Source organism: Malaclemys terrapin, chromosome 5 (genome assembly GCF_027887155.1).
Source record: "Malaclemys terrapin pileata isolate rMalTer1 chromosome 5, rMalTer1.hap1, whole genome shotgun sequence".
Taxonomy (NCBI): Eukaryota; Metazoa; Chordata; order Testudines; family Emydidae; genus Malaclemys; species Malaclemys terrapin.
The window spans coordinates 135,102,241-135,122,454 of NC_071509.1; the positions used below are offsets into that span (position 1 = coordinate 135,102,241).

The following is a 20,214-nucleotide window of genomic DNA, read 5'->3' on the forward strand; positions in this document are numbered from 1 at the left end:
GAGACGCTAGCCAACATCAGGTGCTCTGCTTTCCAGGCAACTAGTTACCACCAGTGCGCTCTAACTGCCAATCCCCACAGCCAAACTAGACAAGCGCCAGACTCAGGCTGATCAAGACAAGATCAACTGCCACCAAGCCATAGCGCCAGGGCAGCCAAAGCCCAGCACCACCCAATCTTGCCCTTAACGCAGATCCAGCTCTCGGGCCCCTGGGAAGGTACAACGCGCAGTGGAACTCAGCCCAGCTTTTTATGCTGCGGAGTCTTCCTCTGGCCTGACGCATGCGGGTGAATACAACGTGCTGAATACAGAACAAGCCAGTGCAGCATCGGTGCCACCAGGCTAGGAAATGCTCACGGACTCCCACAGCAGTAAGCACAACGCAGGGGACCTCCAAGAGACCCCTCAGGCTGCAGCCACTTGGAAACAAGTGCATGAGAAACCTCCGTGGTGGGCAGCCAAGTGCTGTTAACAAGAAATCCCCCAGAACCCAGCGCCCTGACGCTACGAGACACACAGCCAGTGTCAAACAGAGACTATACTTGGGAATGGCAGGAAGAGGCCACACATGGCTAGTCGGCGCCTGAGGCTGGTGGCTGGGGAAGCAGGCACTGGCAGGGGAGGACAGGACATCTCCAATGCTGACTGCACTCAAAGCAGCTCATCGAGGAGGGGCATCGAGGTTGAACAAGGTACTTTGAACAGACCTAGTACGGCCCCTATCCAGCATCCCACAAGCCCAGGCACTTCTCGTAGCAAGGAGAGTTCCAGGCTGTCGCAGCTAGAAGCACCAAGGGTCATTACTAGGACCCAGGTGCGCGTGATCTCTTTACGAGGAGGGGAGGTCCTCCTCTGCCTGAGCACACAAGCTGCGGAAGGGATGTAGCTGCAGCAAGCAGGAGCAGCAGCCCGAAAGCTCAGCACACATGAAAAGACTGGTTTATTGAGATGTCCTTTCGGGACCAGAGCGCCTCATTCCCTTACCTCCCCCATGCAGGAGAGATGTGAGCTGCTCAGACACAACAGTGATGGGGACCATAGGAGAACCTCAGAGGGAGATTTTAAACCTGTTTCTTACCTAGGTGAGTAATAAAGATGTCCTCTACATAAAGCCAAGTACTTCACTGCGAAGTGGGGAAGGGATGTTTCACTGAGAAGCCCCCTTTTCCTACTGACTCAGCGCTAGAGACACTGAAACACGGTCCCTACGTAGCAGAATAACCCGACACCACACAGAAAGCACCCAAAGGAAAAGGACTCCAAGCATTCAACTTACTTTGGGCAGCCAGGTACAATTAACAGGAAGGTCAAACCCAGCCAAGTCGCTTCCAGTGTCAGAATGAAAACCCACTGTGGCCAATAGAGCAGGATATCCCGCAGGGCAAAATACGGGGTCTCCTGCTTGAGAGGTAGGGAGGAAAAGGAATATTAACTGGCAAATGATCACTGAGCATTTGGGGAAAAGACACCTTTCACTTTCGAACAGCCCCCGGCACTGCAGATGGTTGGGAGTGATAACAGCAGCGTTTGCAAGGCTTTCCATTGTAACATTGTTTTCACACGCCCACAATGTCTGAAACTGACACTCACCAGGTTTGCTTTCAAAAGTGATTTTGTTTTGAAAGTCTGAGCAAAATCCTTTGAGCAGATTGTGAGCCAGACAGGAAAACAAGGCGTTTTTCCTCGTTGTACAAACCCTAGCTATGCTACCGTGGGTGAAATTTGAAACTCTGCATTCAGCATGGACTAAACCCCTTGCTTGGCCCAGGTGGAGGACAAAAGGGTTAAAATAAAAGCACAGTAAGTAATTGGAAAGGGTCACGGCCCAGCATGCTTAGGGTGTTTCTGCTAAGATCTTAGCAGGGTAGAACAAAGCCCTGCACTCTTAGGGCACTGCTGCCCGGTCTGTGCCTCGCCTTCCGGCCCGGAGGGCGGTGCTCAGACTGACGTGACAATTCTAGAAGAGGGAGGCATTTGGAGCCTAGAAGTGGACAGTGGACTGAATTAAGAGGTCAAAATTACACCTGTGTTTTTCAGCACCCTTGGAATCCAAGAGGCATTGATTGCAGATCAGGAAGGAGTGAATTCGTAAGGACCTTTATAATCCTCTACACGGCAACCAAGCTGGGGCTAGCCATGCAGAGCTGTTGAAATGTACCCCTCTCTGCTCACTTCCTGAGCAACCCCTTTGCACTGCTCTGTACAGTTAAACAGATATTAAACTTAGCAGCATGGCTCCTAAGACCACACAAGAGCTGCTGGAGACAGGACTACAGTGGCAGGCACGGGAGAAGCTACCATCCAACAACAGACTGCACGTGCAAGAGGCAAATGTGACGGTGCTGTGTATCCTACGAGTGTTTACAGCCTGCCCCTCCAGCATCATCGATGCCAGCTATAGCCAAGGATCACTCACCAAGGTATCGTTCTCAGCCACAGCTTTAGCAAACAGGAGTTCTAAGACGGCAACCACAAGGTAGGTAAATCCCAGTCTCTGGAGGACACCTGGAATCCGCAGATTGCCCCAGGACACTACAGGAAACACACACAACGTAAGAGAGGGGCTGCTGACGTATTCCTGCGGCTCTTTGGCAGTGTACATTGGTAAATTCTGGCTCCTTCTCAGGCTCAGGTTGGCCACTCCTGGGTTAGGGCCTATGTACTCATGCTGCCGCAGGGAATGTCTACACAGCAAAGAAAAAACCACAGCTGACCCGTGCGAGCCGACTCAGACGGCAGAGCTGTTTCATTACTGTGTACACCGCTGGGCTCTAGGACCCTGTGGGGTGGGAGGGTCCCAGAGGAGGTGTGTGATGCACTCTCTCTGTGCCCCACTTCCACAGCTTGGGGGATATTTCCTCCCCACCCCGTCTCACTGCACAGGGAGGGAGTAGGGCACAGGGCAGGACTGTCCCATGAAACGCAAGCAACACACTTGCACTGCGCCCTTTCCTTTAAGCACAATTTTTCCTACCCCAGGCTCTCCTTTCCCACTCCCCTGCAACTTCACAGTCCGAGCACAGCTGTTATTCGCAGGATACAAAGAGGAGGGCGTGATGGTCTAGAAGCAAGAATTGGGAGGTCCCAGTCTCCTATGGACTGGATGTCTCTCTGGAAGATAGGCTTCAGTCAGTTACTGGGCTCAAATAAATGGCTGAACGGATGAAATTCTCCAGCCTGTGTTACACAGGGGTCAGACTAGATGATCTAATGGTGCCTTCTGGCCTTATAATCTATGAATATCAGTAAGGAGACAGCCTTAAGCCAGATGGCTGCTAGAGTTATGCAGCACAGCTGAACAGCTCACCATTCTTGGCCTAGTACAGCACTTGCACAAAACTGCCCTCTACCTGCAGTCATCCATGGGGTGGGACTGATCATATATTCATTCTACAACAACCAGGTAAAAATGGGAAATGTATACATTCCAAAAAGGACAAGCAAACAAATGAATTCTCTTCACTTACAAGGTCCAAGGCAATAATTGGGATTGATGATTACGATGCCTATTAGAAACAGCAAGAAACTCCTCCAGAGAGCTTTCCCCAGCACTTTCCACTTCGAACATCCTCGCCTCAGCATGGAGTTCAGTGACAGTGAAATTGAGGTGCCCATGATAAACACAAACCTAGAAAAGCAGGCAGCGGTGAAATGGGTCTATTCAGGGGAAACATGACTAATCACACATACTCCAGTGCTGTGACTCCGTGCAGCAGCGGCATGTCCCCACTCCAGCTCCTATGCGTAGGGACAGCCAGGGGGCTCCACACGCTGCCCCCGCCCCAAGCGCCAGCTCTGCAGCTCCCATTGGCCAGGAACTGCAGCCAATGGGAGCTGCAGGGGTGGCGCCTGCAGACAGGGCAGCATGCAGAGCTGCCTGACCGGTGCCATGCCTCCACGTAGGAGCTGGAGGGAGGACGTGCTGCTGCTTCTGGAACTGCTTGAGGTAAGTGCTGCCCAGAGCCTGCACCCCTGACCTCCCACGCCCCAACCCCCTGCCCCAGCCTGATCCCCCTCCCACCCTCCGAACCCCTTGGTCCCAGCCCGGAGCGTCCTCCTGCACCCCAAGCCCCTCATCTCCAGCCCCACCCCAGAGCCCGAACCTCCAGCCGGAGCCCACACACCCTCCCGCACCCTGAACTCTTCATTTCTGGCCCCACCCCAGAGCCCCCACCCCCAGCCGGAGCCCTCATCCCCTTCCGCAGCCCAAACCCCAATTTCGTGAGCATTCATGGCCCCCCACACAATTTCCATACCCAGATGTGGCCATCAAGCCAAAAAGTTTGCCCACCCCTGTACTAGCCAATAGGGCATATATCACATCACCCCAGACTAGCCCTGCCCCTGGCATAGCACCAGACTCTCACTGGTTTGTGCTTAAAAAAAACACTTACACCCCCAAATCCATTTTCCAAATGGATTTAAGGTGCATTGAAGTGCAATTTAGCAGCATTCCACTGCGTGGCCCTTCTAGTCTACCAAGGGGAGACATTTATTCCTTTCAGGAGTATCCTCCTTCAAACTCTCCTTTGCTGTGAAGCCCACAAAAACTTTGACAATGCTTTGGCTGTTGGTGTGCTCAGATCACAGCTCATCATGCTGACCAGTACTGTCTCATTGTTTCCTTGTACTTCCCCGTCTGTCCGTCAGTATCTGGGGCAGGGCCTGTCTTTTTGTTCTGTGTTTGTACAGCGCCTAGCACAACGGGGCCCTGGTCCATGATAATACAAAATCATAATAATCACCACAAAGACTTACCATGGAAACACAAGATCTGCCAGTGTTAAGCCTACAAAGGAATCAATAGACAAGTTTTAGTTGCCTTGAAAGACTGCACTCATGATGACCCTCACTTCTAAGTCTGCAGAGGAACTGTAATGATTCAGTAAACCAAATTCTTAAGCAGCATCCTAAAAGATACTGACACATAACTACTCCTTTGACTGTCTCTACGTCACTTTCCCTTCAGTTTGTTTGCCCAAACACTGTCTGAATTAACGGCTGTGTCACAGGGAAGACTTCTGGCATGGGATCTTCACAATTTACCATGGTATTAGCACAGCACAACATGTCTGAACACAGGACCATCAAGCATGATCACTGGGGCGGGGCTGTCATTAATGTTATCTGTACAGCACCTCGCACAATGGGCCCATGACCTGGCTGTCACCTCTAGGTCCTACCACCAGAAGCATTAAATAAGAACACGGCCACTCAAAAAGTGTGGCTGTGTTAAAGATGTGAGCAAAAAGGTTGTGACACAATATGGAGCCTTCCCAAGATTGTCTGACGCCAGGAACAGTCACACCGTGCTTTGAACTATTCTCCTGCCAGATACTGGGGGCTAGATCCTTTGCTGGTGTAAATGACATAGCTCCACTGACTTCAACGGAGCTACAGCTATGTGCACTAGCTGAGGATCTGGCCCTGTCTGTTCATTGCTCTAAGAGCTGTATTACATGTATGAACCATACTTTACCATTCCAACTCTGATGTTTGAAGAACCAGTATTTTCCTCCTCCGTAATTAACAAATACCATAATTATGAGAGACAGCCTACAAAAGACACCAAAAATAATGAGAACGGAGGTACAATATTGTGTGTCAGAAAGACAGGCACTTAATATTTTACCCCGCTAAAACATTTTTCAATCTGTCTTTTTTTTTAAGCAAGCCTATAAACAAAACAGCCAAGCATGCTGTCGAGGGATCAGTGAACGACCTTCATTCAGAGGAAACTGATGTTGCCTGAGAGAAGAAGAGAGCACTTGAAAGTCACACTACTAAGCATGCGGAGTGTGATTTTTGTTCATATTCCCATATCAGTTCACCAAGCTGGCTCCCCACATTGCTCCAGCCCAGTTCTAAACGTTTCAGGAAACCCAAGAAGTAGGATCGTGCAGTTCTTCCCCGTTAAATGGACCCCCTGGGGCTGTCAGATCTCTAAGCCAGAGATGGCACAGATTGGTCCTAGTAATTCCATGTACTCCACCAACTTCATTTAGCAAGTCCTCAGCCCCCCACCCCATCCCCTGAAAGAGGGAAAAGCATCATTCCTCCCATTGTAGACAATAGATAAATCAGAACACGGAGTTAGGAGACTTGACCAAGGCCGCACAGGAAATCTGGGAGCAGGGCAGGGAACAGCAAGGCTGTCTTTTTACTTGTAAGCCTCATGGAGGGAAGAGAATGATTGAGTACAATAAAGGAAAATCTAACTAGAAGTCACGCAGTGCACATTAGAAAAGGGGAATGGAGGCTGGACACCTGCCATGGAAATCTGGCAGCCTGTGGAATGGTCTGTCAAGGGAAGTGGTGAAAGGCCCATCAAAACCAGACAGGACAGATACTAGTAAATGCACTACAGGGAACAATTCTCACAGGGAGGGAGAGGAAGAAGTCATCATAATATGTAGGGTTGGTCAAAAGTTTTCCATCTAAACTGTTTTTCGATGGAAAACGGAGTTTTTGACACACTGTTTTTCATGAAAAGTGTCTGCTTTCCAGGGAAAATGTCAATGTTTTGTTGAAAACCTGGATGCCTGAAAACCAAATAATAATAGAGTTTTCAACCTAAAAGTGAAATATTTTGATTCTGAAATGCCCCCACAGTGTTCAATTGCCTCATGCTCCCCCATCTCCTCTCTTGGCAAACTTCCCATCCAGACTACATTTCCCATGAAGCACAGGGTCACAAGACTGCCATGATTCATGGCCTACACTATCCAAGAGGGAAGACGATGGTGCATGATGGAAGATGTAGTCTGACCAAAGAGCCCACCCTATAGAAGAGGATGAGGCACCAGAACTACAAGTCCCACGAGGCACTGGGGCAGCATTACCAATCAAAATATTTTGGTTTACCACCAAAATATTCTGGTTTTTGATTATTTGCTGAAAACTCAAGTTTTCACAGGAAAAAATAATTTCCAGCCATCTCTATTAATAGGTAGTTTCCTTTTCCATACTTATAAACCCACATCTGATGCCAGGACATTCTACCATCCCTGGGGGTGAAGATTTCATACTGTGGCCATAATGACATTTGTTCAAACCCAGAGAAGCTTTATAGCGAGTGGTACAGACGCCTCGGAGGCTGCAATTTACCCTCGGAATGTGTCAAGGGAGCGCAGTCGCCGCTGGGAGACGGCCCACGTGGTAGCTGGGACATCACTGCTTGTGGAATCTGTTCTGGTCGGGGATCCGAGCTCCTTGGAATAGAAACACCACACAGGAGGAAAAGCTAGCCAATTGCCTCGACACCTTTGTTATCCTGCCCATATGGGGAATGTGACTCAGACAGCTTAGGCCTAATGATACTGGGCATTCATACACACCATAACTAATTCTGTTCTTACATAAGAACGGCCATATTGGGTCAGACCAAAGGTCCGTCTAGCCCAGTATCCTGTCTACTGACAGTGGCCAATGCCAGGTGCCCCAGAGAGAGTGAACCTACCAGGTAATGATCCCATTTCTCTCTTTATTCCCCACACTTATTCCTTGTATTTCACACTTCATACTTCTCACTTCTTTAATAAGCGTAGGAGGCATTGTCCAGTGGGCAGGGCACTGGACTGAGACTCAGGAGAGCTGGGTTTAATTCCAATGTTGGCCACACACTCCATGTGACCTTAGGCAAGTCATTTAATCTACCCCATGCCTCGGTTCCCCATGAATAGAGTGGGGATAACACCTCTTTGCCTCACAGGGGTGCTGTGTGGATAAAACTGATGCACTCAGCACGCCACCAGTGATGAGGACCATGTACAATAGACTCCTGAGAGAATAACTGGGGAGCATAACACTGAAGCGTGCTCGTCCTGCGTGGGCAAAGTACACGAGGCCAGATGCTGATGTCATTTATACCAGAGTGATTCCAACAGCTATATTCCACATCTGCAAGTGTGTAACAGCGCAGAATGTGGCCCACGGCCTCCGCAGCACTTCCAGGCCCTGGTCTGCTCACAGAATTCTAGGCCTGAGTTCGGAGTGCCTAGAACTGCCCATAGTGCTGAGAGCAACCAGCTGAGCTTTCCTCTCTTGACACTGTCCCCGTCACAACAGGGTCATTCTTTCCTGGGAGTATTTCCTGCACTGAAACTAGCGAGAGAGGCAAAACACGTGACTGTGCAGTAACTGACAGGGTACAAGTACACGGGAGCCAGAGGTGTAATTTTCAGCTCAGGTAGGCGTACGCACATTAGCTCGGATGAAATTGGCTTGTTACAAATAGGAGTGTGGCCAGGGCAGCATGGGCAGTAGGACAGGCTAGCAGCTAGCTGCCGTGAGCACGCAACCAGGGTCTCGGGCTGGATTGTACCTGGTGAGGCTAGCCCGTCACAGCTGCACTTCTATGTCTAGCATGCTAGCGCAATCATATATGTCTACATGAGCGGGACATTACACCCACAGCTCCGGCGTAGATGTATCCTGAGAGTCATATATGTCCACTGCACAGATATTAAACAGGTGGCGAGTCCCCTCCAGCGCTCCCCACAGATCGAGACAGCTGTCTGCCCACACGTCAAGGATTGCCCAGGAACCTGTCCATGAAGGGGATGTGGCTGGTAATTTACTGAACCTCAAAAAGGACTAGTTGGTGTGAATGCTTCAGTGTAAAAACATGGACGGCAATTTAGCACCTTCTAGCAACTCACAGAATTAATGAGACGATCAGTGTCTCCAGGGTGTAGCTTCTTGTAAAACCAATTTCTGATTGGATCGATGCTGTGAACCAATAACAGTAAAAAAATCATATTCTATTGCTTATTCAGAACAAACACATGCTATCGAATCATGTTGGTGCAACATAAACCAGACGCTGAGAACATCTACCCCCCACCCCCAGTCCCCTCCCTGGATTAGTACGTTATAAGCTTGCAAAGTCAAACACACAAAAGTTAGAGTGCCAGAATTAAGATGGTTCGTGCAACCTTAATTTAGCCCTATTGTGTATACGCACTATGGTACAATCACCACATGCTCAGATTCCCGCCCCCTCCTTTTTGTTTACACGCAGGGCCACCTCATTCAGTACACAGGATGGATGGCTATGTAAACAGATTGTAAATCCTATTGACCGGAATGGGTCTTAACTGGGGGCTGAACTGCTGTTCTGAATGGGATGTTTTCCTGATTCAGGGCCCTACACACTCCGTAGTACTGGAAGCAGATGGAAACATTCCCTGTATTAAACTTTGCAACACTGTGGTTTAGTTGGAGGATATCAGCATCTGGAAAATGATAACTGTGTGATGATTAAATGACGCTGGCCTGAACTGTTGGGCTGCCTGAAGCAGAATACAGAAAGGGGTCCCCTGGGATGACAACAAGGATTTAATCACATGCTTCAGTACGTTCCTGAACTCAGGCCTACATTCTCATATTCATTTCTCATCCCAGCTCCTGTGCCATAGTCTGATAGAACAGCTAAAAATACAGCAAACGAGGATTACGTGACAGGCAATAAAACTCCATTTACAATTCAGGCATCACAAACATAAGGGCATGGGCGTGATTTTAGTGCTGGTGAAAGCCTACAGAATGACAGCCTGGCAGAAGGTATCCCTAGAAAAAAAACATAGCACGGGCAGCAGTAATGCATGTCTCTTCACCCCATCCCATGCATAGGGCCCAGCTCTGAGCTGCAGAGAATTCTACAGTGAGGAGTCGGTTAATATGCTACAGCTGTATGCAGTGTTATTGTAGCCATGCTGGTCCCAGGATATTAGAGAGAAAGTGGGTGAGCTCTGAAGAAGAACTCTGTGTAAGCTCAAAAGCTTGTCTCTCTCACCAACACAAGTTGGCCCAATAAAAGATAATACCGCCCCCACCTTGTCTCTCTAGCATCAACAGCTGTCAGACGGTTCAGACTTTCAGACACTACCCATCATGACCAGAAGAAGTGAAAGGTTCCATGTTCCATTGCCAATATTGTGAGCCACCCAGCCCCCCATTAACTCCTTGGTTTCACAGTAGCTCTACTAAATTCAGTCAGCTGTTAATCTGTGGAATAAATTTCTTATCCTTAAATCAAGAGCTTGGCCCCTAGCAAACGAAAGGCCAGGTAGTCAGCTGCTGCAAATCAGCCTAGCTCCAATGAACAGAAGACTCCAGCTGTAAGACAGCCCAGCTCCCGGTTTGCACTCATGAGACAGCAGGATCTTTTTATTTTGTGTTTGTACAGCGCCTAGCACAAACGGCCCTGGTTCATAAATGGGGCTCTTGGGCGCTATGGCAATACAAATAATAAATAATAATAGTGAGTGTGCTTTCATCTACAACAAAACCCCCCAGAGAGTCTCTAACGTGTACAGGAATGTTTCACAAACAACGTCCACTTACATCACGAAGACACGTCCCACTGTCAGGATACTGAGGACCCCCACATAAATGAGGAATGCATACAGAATAGCTGCAGGAAAAGAAGACACATCTTCATAGCTGAGGTAAGAAAAACAATGGGCCTGATACATCAATGCGTTATACCTGTATAAAACTGGAGTGACCCAATGAAAAGTCAGGCCTACAGCTTGCTACAGGAACCTCACTGAGTGGTACCATAACCCTAAGGAAGGATTGACCAGGGGCTAGGGCTCTAGCATGGGACTTGGGAGACCAAGGTTCAATTACCTGTTCTGCCACAGACTTCCTGTGTGACACTGGGCAAGTCACTTAGCTTCTGTGGCTCAGCTCCCCATCTGTAAAATGGGCACAATACTTCCCTCCCTCAGCCCTGTGGCTGTTGTACACATTGAAGACTATGAAGCACTTTGAGTTCTAGTGATGAAAATGCTAGGTATTGTTATAGGAGTACACAAGCCCCAACAAAAAAACCCAAAGGCAAGTGCAACCTAGTGACTGTATATTCCAGTATAAAAATAACCAAGGCAAAACATGTCATAGTGGTAGCAGGGGCGACAGGGAGAGGATTGATTTGGTATATGTTGTAAAGGAAAAACTGGCTGGATTTAGAAACCGCCTGAATGCAAGGAGTAGAAGAGGTAGAGGAGTCAAAGACATACAGAGTTTGCAAGCATGGGGAATGTCTCTGTTAGAGCTGAGGGAAACAGTTTCGTCAAAACTATTTCACCAAAAAAAAAAAAAATGCAGATTCGGGGGCATTGAAATAGTTCACAAATTTAAGACAAATTTGCCAATTTGTTTGCCCCTCCAAAAAAAATCTAAAAATATTCCAAAACAACAAAACATTTCACTTTGACTTTTTTGGAGCATTTCAATTTTTTGATCTGAAATGACTTTTCATGTCAAAGCTTACTTCAGTTTTATTAAAAATAAAAAAACATTGAATGAGGCTCAAAACCAAAACAAAATGTTTTGTTCAACCTGAAATTAACCCCCACCCCACCCAATTTTTGGTATGGCCAGGAAATTAAAAAAAAAAAAAAAAAAATCACTTCTTCACACAGGTGTAGTCTCTTTAGAGTTAAAGGAATAGGAAACATTAAAGAATTATCTACTGCAAAGAGCAAGAATGGGGAAGGATGCTGATTAGAGACTGAAACAGCTCTAGGAGGGACACACAGAGATGCGAGACAACAGGCATGAACATAAAACAAAACGGGTGACTAGACAAAGTTAAACAAACAAACCCAAAGCTTTGTGGCAGAAGCAGGGCACACCAAGTGCAGAGGAACCAGCTGGCTGGGTGTGTTTTGGGAGGAGGAGGAAGTGGAATCTAAATCTTAAAACAGAACGCAGACACATACCTTGTGACTGTTTTGCTTTTGTGTGTCTGTCTTGTCCGTTTAGACTGTAAGCTCTTCGGAGCAGGGACTAGCTTGTGCTATGTGTTCGTACAGTACCGCACACAACGGGGCCCAATCCTGGTCAAGGCCTCTGCGTGCTGATGTAACGTATATAAATAAATAGTAAGATACAGAAGGAGAAGAGCAGAAGGCCAACACAGAAGCCCAAGGGACACTGTAATGGGGTGTACTAGCCCCTTAAGGTGTGAGGGAGACCACCTGGGGCAGCATTATGCCTCTGCACATTTTGCTGGGAGACATACCTGTGTGACAGATCAAGGTCAAAGAGCAAGAGAAAGGGGTATCAGAGTGGCATTCTGGGAGAAAACACTGCCAGCTCTGCTTTTAGGGCCCACAAGTGGTGCTCCAGGAACAGGGCAGGCTGGAAAGCTCCTCCCCCCTCCATGGTGAGGAAAAGGCCTGGCTCAGGGCAGTTTCCAGCCTTGGCAAACGTCTTTCCCGGCAGCCAGATTGTGGTCCTGGGCAGGGTAAGGCATCCTAGGAGATGAAGGCGTATATACTGCCCCTTCCCCATATGAGGAGAGACTTGGAAGGCAGCTGGCTGTGCCGCTGGGTGTCTCCTGAATCCAGCTTTCACTGTTTGTTTGGGATGCTTTTGAGCCAGACATCACTGAGAAGGGTCTGATGCACTTTAAAACAACCCAGCAACCCTGCACACATTTTTGACTGTCTTACACAACCAACTGGAGCATTTTGATGCAGTGTGGCCTGTCCCCGGCACCAAGGGAGAGCAGAAACTGACAGGACAGTGGAAAGGGTAGACACTGCAGGCAGGAGAGCAGTCAAGCATGGAGTCAGGAAACCTCATGGAAAGCTGGGAAGGAGGGCAGAGCTAACAAGCGAAGAAGGATGCAGATGTCTCAGACAGGAATGGGTTCATTGGCGACATTCACGGGAACAGACGATATTAAGAGGAGGAGCTGGACGAGAGGAAGAGATCACGAATAAGTAAGAGCCGAAGAAGAAAGGCAGTTGTTAGGGAGGTAAGGAAGTGATAGGATCAAGGGTTTGGAGGAAGAAGGTACAAGAGACCATCCAACGTCTGAGAAAGGAGCAGGTAGTGGAGTGTGGGAAGGTGGTGGCATAGCAGGGCTGGCAGAGGAAAGGGAAGGACGAGAGCTCACATTACACAGAGTCAATATTTTCCCAGAAGTAAGGTCTGGTCTACACTACGAGTTTAGGTCGAATTTAGCAGCATTAAATCTAATTAAGCCTGGACACGTCCACACGACAAAGCCCTTTTTTTCGATTTAATGGGCCTTTAAACCGGTTTCTTTACTCCACCTCCGACGAAGGGATTAGCGCTGAAATCGGACTTTGTGGGTCGGATTTGGGGTAGTGTGGACGGAATTCGATGTTATTGGCCTCTGGGAGCTATCCCACAGTGCTTCATTGTGACCACTCTGGACAGCACTCTCAACTCAGATGCACTGACCAGGTAGACAGGAAAAGCCCCGCGAACGTTTGAATTTCATTTCCTGTTTGCCCAGCGTGTAGAGCACAGGTAACCACGCAGAGCTCATCAGCACAGGTAACCGTGATGGAGTCCCAGGATCGCAAAAGAGCTCCAGCATGGACCAAACGGGAGGTACGGGATCTGCTCGCCTTATGGGGAGACGAATCAGTGCTAGCTGAACTCCGTAGCAGTAAACGAAATGGCAAAATATTAGAAAAAGTCTCAAAGGCCATGAAGGACAGAGGCCATAACAGGGACGCACAGTAGTGCTGTGTGAAAATTAAGGAGCTAAGGCAAGCCTACCACAAAGCCAGAGAGGCAAACGAAAGGTCCGGGGCAGAGCCGCAAACATGCCGCTTCTACGCGGAGCTGCAGCCACCACTACCCCAACCGTGTGCTTTGACTCCATCAATGGGGAATCACGCAACAGGGAAGTGGGTTCGGGGTACGAGGAAGATGATGATGAAGACAATGAAGATAGCTCACAGCAAGGAAGCGGAGAAACCGGTTTCCCCAACAGCCAGGATATGTTTATCACCCTGGACCTGGAACCAGTAACCCCCGAACTCACCCAAGGCTCCTGAGGGCACACAAGGGACCTCTGGTGAGTGTACCTTTGTAAATATTACACACGGTTTAAAAGCAAGTGTGTTTAATGATTAATGATTAATTTGCCCTGGCAATCGCAGCCAGTACAGCTACTGGAAAAGTCTGTTAACGTTTACGGGGATGGAGCGCAAATCCTCCAGGGACATCTCCAGAAAGTTCTCCTTCATGTACTCCCAAAGCCTTTGCAAAAGGTTTCTGGGGAGGGCTGCCTTATCCCGTCCGCCATGGTAGGACACTTTACCACGCCAGGCCAGTAGCACGTAGTCTGGAATCATTGCATAACAAAGCATGGCAGCGTATGGTCCCGGTCTTTGCAGGCATGCAGACAACATCCATTCCTTATCTCTCTCTGTTATCCTCAGGAGAGTGATATCATTCATGGTCACCTGGTTGAAATGGGGTGATTTTATTAAGGGGACATTCAGAGGTGCCCGTTCCTGCTTGGCTGAACAGAAATGTTCCCCGCTGTTAGCCATGCAGTGGGGGGGAGGGGTGAAGTGATCATCCCAGAGAATTGGGTGTGTGGGGGGGGGTAGTTGGGTTTGTGCTGCATGTTAACCCGGAAACCGCAGCCCCTCCTTTTACATTGCAAACCCATTTTAAATGGCCAACCCAACAGGTGCTTGGTATGGGAAATGAAGGCGCTGCTGTTTGAAACCATTCCCACATGTTATGAAGGTTAAAAAAGCCAAAAGACTGTGGCTTACCATGGCTGCCTGCAAGCCGAAATCTGTTGCCTGGCACTGCGTGAGTGATCTCTCACACCAAACCGGCAGGCCCTCAATATAAGAGGAAAAATGCGACCTTGTAACGAAAGCACGTGCTGTATAATATGAACAGCAAAATTTAATGTGAAAGAGTGTACCCATTGTTCTCTAAAATGTGTCTTTTTTAACCACCTCTCCTTTCTCCTCCACCAGCTGCAAATGTTTCTCCTTCGCAGAGGCTAGTGAAGATTAGGAGAAAACGGCAGACTCGGGATGATATGTTCTCGGAGCTCCAGATGTCCTCCCACACTGACAGAGCACAGCAGAATGCATGGAGGCAGTCAATGTCAGAGTGCAAAAAAGCACAATATGAACGAGAGGAGAGGTGGCGGGCTGAATCGTGGGCTGAAGAGAGCAAGTGGCGGGCTGAAGAGGATAGGTGGCGTCAGCTTGCTGACAGAAGGCAAGAGTCGATGCTCCGGCTGCTGGAGCATCAAACTGAAATGCTCCAGCTGCAAGAAAGGCAGTAGGAGCAGAGACCACCGCTACAGCCCCAGTGTAACTAACAGCCCTCCTCCCCAAGTTAAATTGCCTCCTCACCCAGATGCCCAAGAACGCGGTGGGGGGGCCTCCGGCCACCCAGCCACTCCACCCCAGATGATTGCCCAAGCATCAGAAGGCTGGCCTTCAATAAGTGTTAAAGTTTTAAACTGCAGTGTGTCCTTTTCCTTCCCTCCTCCCCCACCTATCCCGGGCTACCTTGGCAGTTATCCCCCTAGTTTTGTGATGAATTAATAAAGAATGCATGAATGTGAAGTAACAATGACTTTACTGCCTCTGCAAGCGGTGCTCGAAGGGGGGAGGGGAGGGTGGTTAGTTTACAGGGAAGTAGAGTGAACGGGAGGGAGGTGGGAAGGGTTCATCAAGGAGAAACAAACAGAAGTTTCACACCGTAGCCTGGCCAGTCACAAAACTGGTTTTCAAAGCTTCTCTGATGCGCACTGCGCCCTGCTGTACTCTTCTAACCACCCTGGTGTCTGGCTGCGCGTAATCAGCGACCAGGCGATTTGCCTCAACCTCCCACCCCGCCATAAATGTCTCCCCCTTACTCTCACAGATATTGTGGAGCGCACAGCAAGCAGCAATAACAATTGGAATATTGGCTTCGCTGAGGTCTATCCGAGTCAGTAAACTGTGCCAGCGCGCTTTTAAACGTCCAAATGCACATTCTACCACCATTCGGCACTTGCTCAGCCTATAGTTGAACTGGTCCTGACTCCTATCCAGGCTGCCTGTGTACGGCTTCATGAGCCATGGCATTAAAGGGTAGGCTGGGTCCCCAAGGATAACGATAGGCATTTCAACATCCCCAACGGTTATTCATGTACCTTTCCCAGCCATCCCACATTGATGTTAGTGAAACGTCCCTTGTGATCCACCAGGGCTTACAGCAGCACTGAAAAGTACCCCTTGCGGTTTATGTACTCGGTGGCTTGGTGCTCCGGTGACAAGATAGGGATATGGGTTCCGTCTATCGCCCCACCACAGTTTGGGAATCCCATTGCAGCAAAGCCATCCACTATGACCTGCATGTTTCCCAGAGTCACTACCCTTGACATCAGCAGGTCTTTGATTGCGTTGGCTACTTGCATCACAGCAGCCCCCACAGTAGATTTGCCCACTCCAAATTGATTCCCGACTGACCGGTAGCTGTCTGGCGTTGCAAGCTTCCACAGGGCTATCGCCACTCGCTTCTCAACTCTGAGGGCTGCTCTCATCCTGGTATTCTGGCGCTTCAGGGCAGGGGAAAGCAAGTCACAAAGTTCCATGAAAGTGCCCTTACGCATGCGAAAGTTTCGCAGCCACTGGGAATCGTCCCACACCTGCAACACGATGCGGTCCCACCAGTCTGTGCTTGTTTCCCGGGCCCAGAATCGGTGTTCCACGGCATGAACCTGCCCCAGTAACACCATGATTTGCACATTGCTGGGGCCCGTACTTTGTGAGAGGTCTATGTCCATGTCAATTTCCTCATCACTCTCGTCACTGCACTGCATTTGCCTCCTCGCCTGGTTTTGCTTTGGCATGTTCTGGCTCTGCATATACTCCAGGACAATGCGCGTGGTGTTCATAGTGCTCATAATTGCCGCAGTGATCTGAGCGGGCTCCATGATCCCAGTGCTATGGCGTCTGGGCTGAAAAAAGGCGCAAAACTATTGTCTGACGGAGGGAGAGAGGGGCGAGTGACGACATGGCTTACAGGGAATTAAAATCAAGAAAGGTGGCTGTGCATCAGGGAGAAACACAAGCAACTGTCACACAGAATGGCCCCCTCAAGGATTGAACTCAAAACCCTGGGTTTAGCAGGCTGTTGATTTCACGGAGGGAGGGGGGAAGCAAATGAATACAGAACAAATCTGGTCCATCTATTTTTTACATCTTAGGCTGGCAGTAGACGGTGCAGCATGACTGATAGCCATCAGCATCTTCTGGGTGCTTGGCAGAAGATGCTGTATTACAACTGCTAGCCATCATCGTCAAAATGGTTCAATAGGACTGAGTCTCCAGGAAACAAAACATGTCTGCCCCGGTGCCTCTGACCGAACTCACTGAGGAGTACGACGATGACAGATACCAGTCGTAATACACCATCCACTGCCAAAAGGCAAGGAGCTGCTGCTGTATAGCAATGCAGCCCCATGTCTGCCAGCACCCAGATCGCCGATGAAGGCTACCAGTCATACTGCACCGTCTACTGCCAAAAGGCAATTAGCTGCTGCTGTGTAGCAATGTAGTACCACGTCTGCCGGCACCCAGATGACATATGGTGACAGTGAGCTGAGCTGAGCGGGTTCCATGCTTGCCGTGGTACGTGATATGTTGTCTGCACAGGTAACCCAGGTAAAAAGGCGCAAATTGATTGTCTGCCGTTGCTCTGACGGAGGGGGAGGGGCCTGACAACATGTACCCAGAACTCCCCACGACACAGTTTTTGCATCATCAGGCATTGGGATCGCAACCCAGAATTCCAATGGGCGACAGAGACTGCGGGAACTGTGGGATAGCTACCCACAGTGCAACGCTCCGGAAGTCGACACTAGCCTCGGTACTGTGGACACAGTCCGCCGACTTAATGCACTTAGAGCATTTTATGAGGGGACGCACACAACTGACTGTATAAAACCGATTTCTATAAAACCAGCTTCTATAAATTCAACCTAATTTCATAGTGTAGACATACCCTAAGCACCCTCTGGCCAAAAGGGAGGCAGGGACATGAAGAGGAGTGGATTTGAAGAGAGAGTCGAAGCCAGAGAAGGGGCAATGAAGGATGTAAGTGAGGGAGTCCATCAGGGAAGAGAAATCAAGCTGTGCAGTAAGGGAAAGGCAGAGCTGAAAGAAGGAAGGACGGACAAAACTGTAGTGGAGGCAGTTACTGGGGGTCACTGTATTTAATCCAGAGATATGTTATGATGGGTGTTGGGCAATCATACCACCTTGAAGCCGTTGGGTTTGATAGCTGCCTTCTATTCAGGCTAAACGAGGGAAAAATAAAATGGCCCTTTGTTCAGTAATAGCTAAACCTATGGAAAACTAGCTCCCAAAGACTGGGCCACATGCAAGCCTGGGCCATATAGTCCAAGGGGTTTCCCAGAGGTCTCATCACAAAGGCAGGGGATTGATCTGATTGCAGCTGTGTGTCTGTGTGTTAGAAGCAGCAGAAAAAACACAAAATGTCCTGGAGAAGGTAGCAAGGAAGCCTAGATGCAGGCAGAGATGCGCCTGTAGCATGACTCTGAAAAAAAGCTAAGAGAGAGAATGTTTGGGTAGAGTGCTGTCTGAAAGAGGCTTGGGACTCTAAGCAATGAAACTGCCTCATGCTGTTTGATTCCTACTGTGTTCAGAGAAATAAGACTTTGTACATTCTTTGTAAATAAACAGGATCACATCAAAGAAATACCTGACTCCATCATCAATGCCTCCTCCTAATAGGAACAATCTGCAAGACCCCTGAATATCAGCTAACTGCTCGGGCCAAATGGATAACAGATGCTCTGTGGCATGGGTGAAGGAGCACAGGGAGTGGATGCAGGGAGTTCATTAGGCTCAAGGATTTGCTAGGAAGGGGGCTAAAGCGAATTTTAATGAGATGATTTCCTGAAAGAAAAAAAACCAACAACTTGATTTACACAAGGAAAGGGGGAAATAAAGTGTTACGTACGGAGATGGCTGTTGACAGGACTTTCGTTGATGATTATGTCACAGGAAATCATCTTGGTGCTGCTAGCGAAGCTCTTTACCACAAGCGAATAGTTTCCAAATTCTCCAAAATGGTAATGGATCCTGCAAAGAATGAAGGGAGACGGAAAGGGAACCTGTGCTGGGACTTGCTGTGCCATCGCTACTGCCTGCAGATACTGTGGTAGGGACTGCTGGACTACAGGGTAGGCCAGCTGGGAGGTGGGTTGAAAGGACGGAAGGGCTATGAAAACAGGGCTATGGGAAGAAGGGTAGGGGCATGCTGGGAAGCAAACAGCCCATGCTCCTCCTTGCAGTGGGGCTGCAGTGACCACCTCTCCCTGCACATACAAAAGGAGACAGGGGCTGTAAATGTCCCACCCTGTGACCAGATTTTTCTTTTTTCCTACTTGGTGAGGTCTTCTAGCTGCGTTGCCATAGTTACTGCAGCTTGGCTCCTGCTCCCTGATTTGGTGCTTTCAATGCACTGTTCATTCAGCCATTTCTTTGATTGGCCACCGAGCAGCTCCCAAAGCCACTTCTCCTGTCAGCGTTGGTTTGGCTTCCCCACTGTATCGTTTGATCGCTCCAGCCCACCCTTGACCCACTCCACCCTTCGTACGTCACATGACTTCTTACGCTATTGACTGTGTAGCGGGAACCATGACTTCATAGACTTTTGGTCTGATTTTGTTGTTGGGTCTAGTGGCCTGTGATATCCAGGAGGCCAGACTACATGATCTGGTTGTCCTTTCTGGCCTTAAACTCTGCCTCTATGTGTGTCTGTACAGCACATAGCTCTACGGGGTGCAACTTGTGATTGGGTGAGCTAGGCACTATCGTAACAAATTATATTTTTATACTGTTGGTATTATGAAGATTAAATTGCAAATCTAGCTTCCCAAATGCTCAGTAATAACTGTGGTGAGGAGGCCACAGACTTTAGGGACAGTGGCTGGCAAGTGACAGATAATGTAAGCATTAGTGGGTTATTTCAACACACATTATCTTCAGATCAGTTACAAACCTGGGAAGCTCTCTGCCTGCCCCAGTGCCATTGAGATGTAGGGTGATTGGATGCTGAGAATCCACTGCTACTGCTACAATGCTGGGCTTTCCTGACGTGTTGCTCATTGGGACGGATACCAGATCTTGATACAAGCACTAGAAAATGAGGACAGATGAAGGATTGCAAAAACAAAAAACCTACTTGATTTTACTAGGCAGAGCAAAATTATTATTTTTTTAATTCAAAGAGGAGTACAAAGGAAGCCTGGCTTGTCCAACAGCAAGCAGGTAACATTTCTGTGAGCTGTGGCTGGAGGAAGAATTATTGGCCAAGATTTTCAAAAATAGGAGCCTAAAGTTAGGCACTCAAGGTGGGATTTTCAAAAGGGCTAAAACCCAACAG

At 48.8% G+C, this 20,214-nt stretch overlaps 1 protein-coding gene across 2 annotated transcripts in view; it reads right to left on the minus strand.

Moving 5' to 3' along the window:
- HGSNAT (heparan-alpha-glucosaminide N-acetyltransferase) overlaps positions 1-20,214 on the minus strand; it is a 35,980-nt gene that overhangs the window by 3,930 nt on the left and 11,836 nt on the right. The window contains exons 3-12 of one of the 2 annotated variants that reach the window (XM_054029754.1): positions 19,831-19,967; positions 18,787-18,908; positions 10,348-10,417; positions 8,661-8,730; positions 7,108-7,211; positions 5,480-5,556; positions 4,759-4,789; positions 3,468-3,628; positions 2,417-2,532; positions 1,277-1,398 (exon numbers count right to left, since the gene is read on the minus strand). In XM_054029754.1, the coding sequence (XP_053885729.1) occupies positions 1,277-1,398; positions 2,417-2,532; positions 3,468-3,628; positions 4,759-4,789; positions 5,480-5,556; positions 7,108-7,211; positions 8,661-8,730; positions 10,348-10,417; positions 18,787-18,908; positions 19,831-19,967 (1,010 nt within the window). Of the gene's footprint in view, positions 1-1,276; positions 1,402-2,416; positions 2,533-3,467; positions 3,629-4,758; positions 4,790-5,479; positions 5,557-7,107; positions 7,212-8,660; positions 8,731-10,347; positions 10,418-18,786; positions 18,909-19,830; positions 19,968-20,214 lie in introns of both variants that reach the window. The other variant, XM_054029753.1, reaches the window with a different exon arrangement.